This window comes from Salmo trutta, chromosome 6 (assembly GCF_901001165.1).
Source record: "Salmo trutta chromosome 6, fSalTru1.1, whole genome shotgun sequence".
Taxonomy (NCBI): Eukaryota; Metazoa; Chordata; class Actinopteri; order Salmoniformes; family Salmonidae; genus Salmo; species Salmo trutta.
This window is the reverse complement of record NC_042962.1, coordinates 17,113,022-17,125,963: the sequence shown is the minus strand read 5'-3', so window position 1 is coordinate 17,125,963 and position 12,942 is coordinate 17,113,022. Positions and strand designations below refer to the sequence as shown.

At 44.9% G+C, this 12,942-nt stretch overlaps 1 protein-coding gene across 1 annotated transcript in view; it reads right to left on the bottom strand.

Moving 5' to 3' along the window:
* The window catches only part of dnah5l (dynein, axonemal, heavy chain 5 like), a 65,744-nt gene that overhangs the window by 27,876 nt on the left and 24,926 nt on the right, over window positions 1–12,942 (bottom strand). Inside the window, exons 25-42 of the mRNA XM_029755498.1 lie at window positions 12,104–12,222; window positions 11,882–12,018; window positions 11,583–11,745; window positions 11,330–11,441; window positions 11,116–11,244; window positions 10,830–11,029; window positions 10,251–10,404; window positions 9,848–10,114; window positions 8,486–8,614; window positions 8,032–8,247; window positions 7,362–7,508; window positions 6,848–7,020; window positions 4,457–4,635; window positions 3,993–4,180; window positions 3,175–3,369; window positions 1,506–1,640; window positions 1,141–1,330; window positions 236–453 (exon numbers count right to left, since the gene is read on the bottom strand). Coding sequence (XP_029611358.1) covers window positions 236–453; window positions 1,141–1,330; window positions 1,506–1,640; window positions 3,175–3,369; window positions 3,993–4,180; window positions 4,457–4,635; window positions 6,848–7,020; window positions 7,362–7,508; window positions 8,032–8,247; window positions 8,486–8,614; window positions 9,848–10,114; window positions 10,251–10,404; window positions 10,830–11,029; window positions 11,116–11,244; window positions 11,330–11,441; window positions 11,583–11,745; window positions 11,882–12,018; window positions 12,104–12,222 — 3,051 coding nt within the window. The remainder of the gene's footprint in view (window positions 1–235; window positions 454–1,140; window positions 1,331–1,505; window positions 1,641–3,174; window positions 3,370–3,992; window positions 4,181–4,456; window positions 4,636–6,847; window positions 7,021–7,361; window positions 7,509–8,031; window positions 8,248–8,485; window positions 8,615–9,847; window positions 10,115–10,250; window positions 10,405–10,829; window positions 11,030–11,115; window positions 11,245–11,329; window positions 11,442–11,582; window positions 11,746–11,881; window positions 12,019–12,103; window positions 12,223–12,942) is intronic.

Below are 12,942 nucleotides of genomic sequence, written 5' to 3'. Positions count from 1 at the left end.
CTGTAATTTCTAAATGGTTCACCTGATATGGATGAAAATACCATCAAATTAAAGCTGACAGTGTGCACTTTAACCTCATAGTCCTCATTGTATCATTTAAAATCCAAAGTGCTGGAGTACAGAGCCAAAACGACAAACAATGTGTCACTGTCCCAATACCTTTGGAGCACACTGTAACTAGTACAGCATACTGAAGGCACTACCCTTCCATCCCAACTCTATTGACCTTGCTGACCTTCTTGGCTTTAAGCGTTTTCCTCCACAGGGTTGAGAAGACCCCATCAGTCCAGTCGTTAGTGGCTACATCCAGGGTACCAAACATCTGGGAGGCAGTAATGGCCTTGGGGTTCATCCTCATCTCTCGGTGAGGGGTGCCACAATCCAACATGGCCCTCATCAGTGTGTGGATGCACGTGGTTTTTCCAGCTCCGCTGGGGCCTAGTGTCATCATACCTACAGGCGAGAGAATGAGATCAACACAGAATGAGAGAAAGAGAAGGGGCTGTGGCCTGCAGAGGAATATCAGTGTGTAGAGCAAATGGTTCAACCTAGTTTGCACTACCTGTTACAACTGCTTATGGCACGTGTTATGACATGCATTAGTCTAATGCATGCTTTACAATAGAGGGCTGTGGTAGGAGGAAATAATAAAAACCTGGCATTTTATGGTCTTGGAGCTGGCTATCCCTGATTTAGACCTGGGACACTAGGTGAGTGCAATTAACTAACTGGTAGAAGAAAAAAAACAGAATGGTTTCGGCCCTCCAGGACAGGAGTTGCCAAACCCTGTAGTGAAGAGTCACTGACCATGGCAAACACCAAACTATCTCCATTACAGCTTTAAAACAGAAGGTTCCAGTGCACATTGACTGACTGACTGTGGCGAACACCAAACCATCTCCACTACAGCTTTAAAACAGGTTTCAGTGCACATTGACTGACCGTGCCGAACACCAAACCATCTCCACTACAGCTTTAAACCAGGTTTCAGTGCACATTGACTGACCATGCCGAACACCAAACCATTTCCACTACAGCTTTAAAACAGACGGTTCAAATGCACGTTGACTAACCGTGACGAACACCAAACCATCTCCACTACAGCTTTAGAACAGAAGGTGTGAGTGCTCGTTGACTGACCGTGGCGAACCCGCTGGGTCTCGTAGAGCTGCACCAGTTTGAGGACCCAGGGCTGGTGAGGTATGAGGCCAGCCTGCTGGGTCTGGGTGTGGATGGCAGCCTCCAGGTCGGGGTAGCCTGCTTTGTCCAGAATGATCCCAGGGAACAGGTCGTTGATCAGACTCATGAACAGAGGCTCGTCCTCATCCACCTGGTCAGAGACACAGGGATTTTGTTCATTTTTTTTACCATAAAAAATGTAAATCATTCATGTCAATTCATAAAATCATTGAGGATGACACAAATTCAGATACTTCTACTTTCAGTGTGAAGGATAAAGGTGAAGTACCACTTGGATTGTAGGGTAGAAGAAAACTTGACTGTACCAGTTTGGAGAGGTTCATGTCGCGCAGCACCCGCATCACTACCGTTTTCTCTGGCTCAGTGGGGTTGGACCTCTTCACTGAACCCAGTGTCCTCAACACTGACAAGATGTTCCTTAGCCCAAAGTCATAGTGGACCTTGAAGATCATGTGAGAGGAGACGCTTATAATCAATCTGACTGGTGACCAAAGTTCTTGATAAGGATTGATTACAAGTGTGTACTGTCTATGGTGCTACTGTGACCTTTTGACCTTTTTTTATTTTATTTTATTTCACCTTTATTTAACCAGGTAGGCTAGTTAAGAACAAGTTCTCATTTACAACTGCGACCTGGCCAAGATAAAGTAAAACAGTGCGACACAAACAACAACACAGAGTTACACATGGAATAAACAAACACAGTCAATAATACAATAGAAAAAGTCTATATACAGTGTGTGCAAATGAGGTAGGATAAGGGAGGTAAGGCAATAAATAGGCCATAGTGGCGAAATAATTACAATATAGCAATTAAACACTGGAGTAATAGATGTGCAGAATATGAATGTGCAAGTAGAGATACTGGGGTGCAAAGGAACAAAATAAATAAATAACAGTATGGGGATGAGGTAGTTGGATGGGCTATGTACAGGTGAAGTGATCTGTGAGCTGCTCTGACAGCTGGTGCTTAAAGTTAATGAGGGAGATATGAGTCTCCAGCTTCAGTGATTTTTGCAGTTTGTTCCAGTCATTGGCAGCAGAGAACTGGAAGGCAAGGCGGCCAAAGTAGGAATTGGCTTTGTGGGTGACCAGTGAAATATACCTGCTGGAGTGCGTGCTATGGGTGGGTGCTGCTATGGTGACCAGTGAGCTGAGATAAGGCGGGGCTTTACCTAGCAAAGACTAAAAGATGACCTAGAGCCAGTGGGTTTGGCGACGAATATGAAGCGAGGACCAGCCAACGAGATCATACAGGTTGCAGTGGTAGGTAGATATGGGGCTTTGGTGACAAAACGGATGGCACTGTGATAGACTGCATCCAATTTGCTGAGTAGAGTGTTGGAGGCTATTTTGTAAATGACATCGCGAATCGGTAGGATAGTCAGTTTTACAAGGGTATGTTTGGAAGCATGAGTGAAGGATGCTTTTGTTGCGAAATAGGAAGCCGATTCTAGATTTAATTTTGGATTGGAGATGCTTAATGTGAGTCTGGAAGGATAGTTTACAGTCTAACCAGACACCTAGGTATTTGTAGTTGTCCACATATTCTAAGTCAGAACTGTCCAGAGTAGTGAAGCTGGACGGGTGGGCTGTTGCGGGCAGCGATCGGTTGAAGAGCATGCATTTAGTTTTACTAGCATTTAAGAGCAGTTGGAGGCCACGGAAGGAGAGTTGTATGGCTTTGAAGCTCGTCTGGAGGTTACTTAACACAGTGTCCAAAGAAGGGCCAGAAGTATACAGAATGGTGTCGTCTGCGTAGAGGTGGATCAGAGAATCACCAGCAGCAAGAGCGACATCATTGATGTATACAGAGAAGAGAGTCGGCCGAGAATTGAACCCTGTGGCACCCCATAGGGACTACCAGAGGTCCGGACAACATGCCCTCCGATTTGACACGCTGAACTCTGTCTGAGAAGTAGTTGGTGAACCAGGCGAGGCAGTCATTTGAGAAACCAACCACCTTGATATTACCTGCTTGGAGAGTTGCTCTTCACACAGCTTGTACAGGGTGTAGAACTTGCGGCTGAGGACTTGGTTGTCACGGAAACCAGCGCTGGCTAGCTTCACCCTCATGATGATGGCTCTGTCTGGAACCATCATGGCCACCGTTCGGAACTGGATCTTCAGGTTCTCTGGAAGCTCCTGGCGGCCAGCATATCCAGGGTTCTGCCGTTTGAGAAGACCAGTAGAACAGAGATAATAGGAGACATCACATTGACAATTGACTCAAGAAGGGATTAAGTAAACCAAGGGGCCTCCCGAGTGGTGCAGCGGTCTAAGGCACTGCATTGCAGACCTGGGTTCGATCCCTGGTTGTATCACAACCGACTGTGATCGGAAGTCCCATAGGGCGCCTCACAATTGGTCCAGCGTCGCCCGGGTTGGGGAGGGTTTGGCAGGGGGGGCCTTTACTTGGCTCATCGCGCTCTAGCAACTCCTTGTGGCGGGCCGGGGGCCTGCAGGCTGACCTCAGTCGTCAGGTGAACGGTGTTTTCTCCTACACATTGGTGCGGCTGGCTTCCGGGTTAAGCGGGCGGGTATTAGGAAGTGGGGTTTGGCGGGTCATGTTCTGGAGGATGCATGACTCGACCTTCACCTCCCGAGCACATTGGGGAGTTGCAGCGATGAGACAAGATCGAAATTGGGGTGAAAAATGTTATTTAAAAAAATAAGAGTATACAAACCACACTAAATCATGTCTAGTAAATCTTCCTTTCACAGTTGGTATTTGAACCTTACATGCATGTAGCACAATGTTAGTGAAAATGTGAAATGTGATATTCTCTCACCATGGTTAGGAAGATGCCAAACTCTCTGTCCATTTCCACCAAGTCCCCATCCGTGAAGATAAACTGTGTCTTCTTGTTCTTTTTGCACTGCAACACTATATAGATCTGCTGGGCTGCTACTGACAGGACAGGGAGCTCGATGCGGTTGAACTCATCGAAGCAGCCCCATGCACCTGACTGAGCCAAACCTGCAGATAACGTTTGCTCTCCGTTTATACCCTTTATGTACTCTGCATAATTCCATATGCTATGGTGGTTATTTTTAGGAAATGCTTCATTTAAAGGGGCCGCACTGTACATATGTCTTTGTGACACATTTAGTAAAACCCTCATAACCTCTTCATGTGTGTCAGAGCAACATTCATAACAATGTTTTATGAGTATTGACAGATCATATTTAGCTTTGATTAATTGTCAAGTCAGAGACCTTTCCATGTTATCTCCCCATGGGCAAGCTTTAGTACCTTTATAGATTCGTCCTAGCCCTCTATAGTCCATCTGGTCAGAGCAGTTGAAGACGACAACGTACTTCCCCAGGCAACGGCCCATGTCTTTGGTGGTCTCGGTCTTACCTGTACCAGCCGGCCCTGCCGGGGCTCCGCCCATACTCATACCCAGGGCCTGGGACAGGGTGATGTAACACCTAGTGGAGTCCGAACATGTCAGTCATCATTGTGCTGATGGTCAAATCAAATCAAACTTCATTAGTCACATGCGCAGAATACAACAAGTGTAGACTACCGTGAAATGCTTACTTATAAGCCCTTAACCCAACAGTGCATTTCAAGAAGAGTTAAGAAAATATTTACCAAGTACACTAAAATAAAAAGTAATAATAAAAAGTAACACAATAAGAATAACAATAACGAGGCTATATACAGGGGGCACCGGTACCGAGTCAGTGTGTGAGGGCACAGGTTAGTTGAGGTAATTTGTACATGTAGGTGGGGGTGAAGTGACTATGCATAGATAATAAACAGCGAGTAGCAGCAATGTACAAAAGGGGGGGGTCAATGTAAATTGTCCGGTGGCGATTTTATTAATTGTTCAGCAGTCTAATGGCTTGGGGGTAGAAGCTGTTGTGGAGCCTTTTGGTCTTAAACTTGGTACTCCAGTACCGCTTGCCGTGCGGTAGCAGAGAAAACAGTCTGGAGTCTCTGACAATTTAATGGGCTTTACTCTGACACTGCCTATTGTATATGTCCTGGTTGGCAGGAAGCTTGGCACCAGTGATGTAGTGGGCCGTACGCACTACCCTCTGTAGCGCCTTATGGTCAGATGCCGAGCTGTTGCCATACCAGGCGATGATGCAACCGGTCAGGGAGCTCTCAATGGTGCAGCTATAGAACCTTTTGAGGATCTGGGGACCCATTCCAAATCTTTTCAGTCTCCTGAGGGGGAAAAAGTTTTGTCGTGCCCTCTTCACGACTGCCGTGGTATGTTTGGACCATGATTGATTGTTGGTGATGTGGACACCAAGGAACTTGAAACTCTCAACCCGCTCCACTACAGCCCCGTTGATGTTAATGGGGGCCTGTTCGGCCCACCTTTTCCTGTAGTCCACGATCAACTCCTTTGTCTTGCTCACATTGAGGGAGAGGTTGTTGTCCTAGCACCACACTGCCAGTTCTATGACCTCCTCCCTATAGGCTGTCTCATCGTTGTCAGTGATCAGGCCTACCACTGTTGTGTCGTCAGCAAACTTAATGACGGTGTTGGAGTCGTGTTTGGCTAGGCAGTCGTGGGTGAACAGGGAATACAGGAGGGGACTAAGTACAGTGTTAAGGATCAGTGTGGCAGACGTGTTGTTGCCTACTCTTACCACATGGGGGCGGCCCGTCAGGAAGTCCAGGATCCAGTTGCAGAGGAAGGTGTTTAGTCCCAGAGTCCTTAGCTTAGTGATGAGCTTCGTAGGCACTATGGTGTTGAACGCTGAGCTGTAGTCAATGAACAGCATTCTCACATAGGTGTTCCTTTCGTCCAGGTGAGAAAGGGCAGTGTGGAGTACAATTTAGATTGCGTCATCTGTGGATCTGTTGGGGTGGTATGCGAATTGGAGTGGGTCTAGGGTGTCCGGGAGGATGCTGTTGATGTGAGCCATGACCAGCCTTTCAAAGCACTTCATGGCTACCGACGCCTTGAAAGCGGCTGCTCTAGCCTTTAGCTCGATGCGGATGTTGCCTATAATCCATGGCTTCTGGTTGGGATATGTATGTACAGTCGCTGTGGGGACGACGTCGTCGATGCACTTATTGATGAACCCGATGACTGAGGTGGTGTCCTCCTCAATGCCATTGGATGAATCCCGGAACATATTCCAGTCTGTGCTAGCAAAACAGTCCTGTAGCTTAACATCTGCGTCATCTGACCACTTCTGTATCAAGCGAGTCACTGGTACTTCCTGCTTTAGTTTTTGCTTGTAAGCAGGAATCAGGAGGATAGAATTATGGTCAGATTTGACAAATGGAGGGCGAGGGAGAGCTTTGTATGCATCTCTGTGTGTGGAGTAAAGGTGGTCTAGGATTTTTTTTCTCTGGTTGCACATGTGACATACTGGTAAAAATGTGGTAAAACTGATTTAAGTTTGCTTAGTTGTTGCAACAAACCCATACTTGCAATTGGGTAAGATCTTTTCAGCCGTATTGTCTGCGCCGGTATGCATTACAGTAGATATCTTAGATCTGGTTTCCCAGAGATTTATCCTGAATCATCATTGAATATGCTTTTTTGACCAGACTAGGCTTAATCTGTGCTTTGGAAATCTGCCCATAATATGTCCCAGTAAGACAATAACACTATAATACAAGCAGGAGTTTCAGAGTAGATAGAATACCATTAGTGTAATAATTAAAGACCTGTCAGTGAGAGGGGTGATGACCAGTCTGTCGGTACAGCCCAGGTATTCATTGCAGTAGCTAAACTCCACATCAGTGATCTGGATTATACATCTGTCCTTGTCCTCGATGAAGTAGAAGCGGGATTGCTTCTGCCACTCAAAGTCTAATGTCGATCGGATGTTCATTCGCACCTGAGTGATATTGGGATGTGGATTTAGTCATGGATTACGTTTATATAGTATAGCCAGAGGGAGACTCATGCAAAGCTTAATAAGATACCTTATGAAATGCCCAATGAATATTCTAGAGGTTGTTCATGGAAAATGTGCCCCCTTTCTTACTGAAAAATAGGTTGTATAAATGTTGCATTGAAAAGAAAATATGGCATTCCAATATCTTACTATTGCGGGGCTTTTGCAAAAAATACTATAAGGCTTCTAAGATAATTAATACATCAACTTGTATGTGGTTGGGGATAAGTCTTATCAAAAATATGCAGGGTTCTTTGAAAAAATGCAAAAGGGATGCTCACCAGGTCGTCGAATATGTCTTTCTGATGCACATGGATGGTGATCAGAGTCTCATACTTGGTGCGTTCATTCCTGGTCAATTCTCGAGTGGTCATATCAATCAGCTCATTCAGGATATCCCCAAACTTTTGATTGGTAGTTTGCATGATCTGTGCAATCAAGTCAAGAAGTAAGAAGAAGACACAAAAGAGATTATTCAACATCGTATCCACACAATCAAATTTTAGAAATAAAGCTACTTCTTGTCTAGAGGTGAAGATTCTGGCTCCCGAGTGGTGCAATGGCCTAAGGCACTGCATCTCAGTGCTTGAGGCGTCACTACAGACACTGGTTGGATTCCAGGCTGTATTACAACCGGCCTTGATTGGGAGTCCCATAGGGCGGCGCACAATTGGCCCAGCGTCGTTCGGGTTAAGGTTCGGCCAGGGTAGGCCGTCATTGTAAATAAGAATTAGTTCTTAACTGACTTGCCTAGTTAAATAAAGGTTAAACATAATAATAATGCAATTCCGTTTCAGGTACAGTATAACCACATTCTACAATATATACTTTGCCCAGTATAATAGCACCAATGGAATGGTCCCAAAAGTGGAAGCTCCAAGCTAAATCAAGCACACCTCAAATACTTGCAAGTATCTTACATGTACAGTAGTTGAATGCCCAGATTGTTACCTTTTTGTCTCCCTTGCTGAACCCCAGGGCTTCCTCTGCATCCCTGGTCCAGATCATCTGGATGCCCAGCAGACCCACTTGGGCTGGGAACACAGACTGGAACTCCACCAGCTTTAGTCCTGCGTCACTGATGGACATGTGAGCCTGACGGATAATGCCATGGATGGTCTTCCTCACTCTGTCCAGCAAGAGCCCCAGCCAGGCTTCCACATTTCCCTATCGGACACCATCAGAGGACAATGTTCAGTAATGGATCTGGGCCTCATGATTAGTCTACCAGTGAACATGTAAAATAGATGGATGATCAGGAATCAAAGCAGAATGGCTTTTTATTATGGGAATAAGAAACTTTCATTTTGTATTGAAACGTATCCGAACAGCAATACCAAATGTGAGTCACGCATTGAGGAGCATTGCCTTCAACTCAGCAGTGTGTACAGTAGGTTAAGTGTACCTGAGCTAAAACAGGTTCAGACAAGTCTACTGTCTCTCCCTCCTGGGACTGGAAGCTTAGGATCTGGTCATAGTTCTTATCATGGAAAACCACACAGTTCACATTGTCGAAAAGACTCAGCAGATGAGCCTGTACCCAAAGGAGAAGACAAGTTACAGTTTGAGAGAGGTTTAATTTGTGATAACGACAAATGATAGAACTAGAAACTCACTACATTTGATTGATTTTGATTGATTTCATTTTATGCAGTCAAAAAACATCATGCAGACTGCACAGTTACACATTGAAACAATAGTTAAAACACCAAGCAATTAATACATGTGGACACCCCTTCAAATTAGTGGTTTCGGCTATAGCAGCCACACCCATTGCTGCAGGTGTATAAAATCGAGCACACAGCCATGCAATCTCCATAGACAAACATTGACAGCAGAATGGCCTTACTGAAGAAGGAAAAGGGGATACCTAGTCAGTTATACAACTGAATGAATTCCACTGAAATGTGTCTTCCGCATTTAACCCAACCCCTCTGAATCAGAGAGGTGCGGGGGGCTGCCTTACTCAACATCCATGTCATCAGCGCCTGTGGAACAGTGGGTTAACTACACTGGGGTAGGGGGCAGATTCGGAATTTTGGATGAAAAGCGTGCCCAAATTAAACTGCCTGCTACTCAGGCCCAGAAGCTAGGATATGCATATACTGTCTGTGAGTATAACAGAACTGATATGGCAAGCAAAAACCTGAGGAAAATCCATCCAGGAAGTACTATTATTTTGAAAGGCTATTTTTCTATGGAAAGCCTATCCACCATACAAAGACTTAGGACCCAGTTCACGATCTCTATGGCTTCTTCTACATGTGACCAGTCTTTAGGCATTGTTTCAGGCTTTTACTCTGAAAAATGAGGGAGATACAGCACTTTCAATGAGTGGACAGTGGAAATTTCCAGACACGAGTCCAGCGCGTGATTGGGAGCGCACCTTTCTTGTTTTTCCTTTTCTATTGACGAAGCTTTTGTCCGGTTTAAATATTATTGATTATTTATGACAAAAACAACCTGAGGATTGATTTTAAACATCGTTTGACATGTTTCTATGAACTTTTATTGTACTTTTTTGACTTTTTGTCTGGGTGTTGAGAGCGCGCTTTGTGCCTTTGGATTACTGAACTAAACGCACCAACAAAACTGCGGTTTTTGGACATAAAGAGGGACATTATTATGACCAGGTGTCCACATACTTTTGGCATGGTAGTGTATCTATGGTGTCTATGGCCATACCAGACAGGGAGAAACAGTAGAAGAAAATGTTGCCCTAACGTAACCCAGCCATAGAATGTTTTTAGTTTGTCCAGTCCAGTACCTGTATGGTGTGGGAGTCTGAGGCCTGTCCCAGGATCTCCAGTAGAGCAGGGTCGGAGACAAAGAAGAACCGAGGGAACACAAGCCTCTTCTTCTCCAGATAGCCGCTCAGAGACTTCTGACACACCTCCAGCTGCTCCAGAAGATGGGGCAACAGCTGGCTGAGGGTCTCGTCCCCCACACAGCACTGCACCACACCTGTCACCTCGTGGGCTCGCTGCATGATCTTCTGCCAGGACTTGTCAATGTTCTGGAACCTCTTGGCTTCCTATATGGGACAGATTTAGTGGCCATATCCTTACTTGAGTAGCCTGGAATCCACACTAAGTTCCAATTGAATCCACATTCAAGTGAAACAATAGTGAATCAACAGGTAAACAGGGCATGGTTCAGCTTGTTCTGACCTGGGGCAGCTGCTTAGCGATATCCCCTCCGACAAATACGGCCTCCAGGTAGATCCACAGGTTCTGAACCGTCAACCATTTCTCTATGACCTCAGTGGTGTTAGACAGCTTCAGCACCCACTGCTGGATGGAAGGCTTGAATGGGGCATTATACCTGGGAAAGTATAATTTCACACATGTACAGTGGGTATTAATACGCGTGTGAATTGGAAATGTGTTTTTTGTTGCATATCCCTGAGACACCCTTGGAGAGTGGGGTCACGGCCAGAGTCTGCCATTATTAACAGTGACCTTGGAGCAATTAGGGTTAAATTCCTTGCTCAAGGGCACAGATAGATTTTTCACCTTGTCGGGTCAGGGATTCGAAATAGCGACCTTTCGGTTATTGGCCCAATTCTCAAACCGCTACGCTACCTGCCGCTCAACCGCTTTGCTACCTGCCGCCATCGACAACTATCTGTATGGTCACCTAGAAGAAATACAGTAAACATTGAACATTGAATTAAATTCTGAATTAATGTCTGATTACTAATAATGTGGTACCTGGGTTCGAAACCCAGTTGATGTGGTGGTACCTACCGGTTGCTCATGAGCGAGGCCAGCACCATCAGACTGTCCTCCATGAGGGCCACCTTCTCTGCAGTGTCAGTACCCTTCAGTAGCAGTTCTCCCCGGTTCCTGAAGGGGGCGAAGGTGAGCGTGTGACTGCTCCACTCTGCCACTACGTCTTTCAGTTTGGCCTCAATGTCCCTCTCCTTCACCGCGCTGATGCACACATCCTGTCCAGATAAACACAGCACGCCTAATTCTATTTTACAAGTATATTGTTTGCCCATTTTGGTGAGGTGATTTGGTGACATAGTACCTCAATATCCTCTTTGTATTTGAGCAGTGGTGCCTCCATGATGTTTCTGAGGGCAAAGCTCTCCGACTCCACCTCAAAGATGTGACCTGTGAGGTCACTCAGGCGGCTCCAATGCCTGGACATCATCGCCTGAAAGGGAGAGGGGATTGAAAGGGACAAACGTCAGGAAAAGCAATATGAGTTGTAGATGATTAAATTAAAGGTATTGTTTCACCTTGTTAGCCATCATGTAAAGTAGGGGGCACGTCTCGTTGAAGTCATCGATTGTCTTCTTCAGGTCACTAAAGGCTTGCCACTCCTTCAATGCCTTGGGAAGTTTCCGGATTCTTATGGAAAGTGGAAAAATAGAGTAATCACAATGTTCACAAGGATTAGTCAGCAACTCAATTTGAACTGTTATCTATCGTTTAGATTATTTTCCAATACAGCATATTGACATGTACATATCACAGTCCATGGGATTCTACCTGTTCTGGAAATCCTGCAGTTCATTGTTGATCTTGTCTATGTTTAGGTCAGCCCATTGGATATCATAGTAACTAGTGACACTTTCAGTGACAGAGTTGTAGAGCGTGTAAAGTTTCGACAAAAGACCCAGCTCTCTTTTAATTCTCTGAAGATCGGGATATTCTGTTAATGAGAGATATTAGCCATATTAGCCTAGTCCTGAATCTCCATTGAAAGTGTTTTGAAGTCCAAGGATATGTAAAATATGGGTCCAGGAAACAGTGTATTTCAATATGGATATGAATGTGAGAATAGTCACCGTTAACTGAGAGGCCGAATAACTCCTCCCCTCCAGAGTAGGTAACATATTTTCTCCACAGCTCATTGAACTGGGCCTGGAAGCTCTGCAGTCTGTCGCTGGCTTCATCTGGGGTCAACCCCTCCACTCCAGGGCCACTTGATGAACATAAAACATGTGGATTACAGGAATCTATCAACTATTGAGCAAAATGTCTGAATGGAAAAGATAACTGTATTCTACCTTTTGTCATAATCTGAGTAGTAGATCTGGACAGAGTTCTGGAAGGTCTCCACCCCTGACAGTAGGTCTGCCTTCATGGCAGGTTGAATCTTCACCAGGGTGTTTTGGGTTTCCATCACCTTTTGATGGACAGTGAGTGAGACATTTCACTTGCTCCTTTTTTCTGATTAATTTACAGTTAATGAACTAAGCGGACCAGACCAAGCTGCTAAATCATTGGTGCCTATGGGAGAGCCAGCCCTTAAAGGTCCAATGCAGCCGTTATATATCTCAATATCAAATAATTTCTGGGTAACAATTAAATACCTTACTGTGATTGTTTTCAATTAAAATGGTCAAGCTGGCAGAGGTTTGGAACTCTTTATCTTTAGTCTAACTAATTTACTGCCTGGTGATGACACCAGGCAGGCCAAAAATCCATCCCACTTAAAGATGTGGACGTTTCAGGCGGTCTTATCAAACAGCTCTTACACCAAAAGGGCATTATCATAATTCTCACCATTTCACAGTATTATTCCAACTGCATGGTGTGTAAATATATATATATAAAACCAAGGAAAATCATGTTTTTGAATGCACTGGGCCTTACAGCAGACAGGAACCGTGACATAAATAAAAATGGTAAACGGTCTTCATTTATCCACCATCATTGATTCATACTTGAGAGAGAGCAAGAAGGGCATGTTCATCACATACTCAGTGGTTTGCTGCCCTCTACTGCCACATGTACAGAATATATGTCTTGGTTGGCTGCAACAACTACCACAGTCGATGTATGTGAGTCTTAAACTTTGTCAAATTCCAAATTCCTTTTCTTATATTTTGCCTCAGTGGATTAC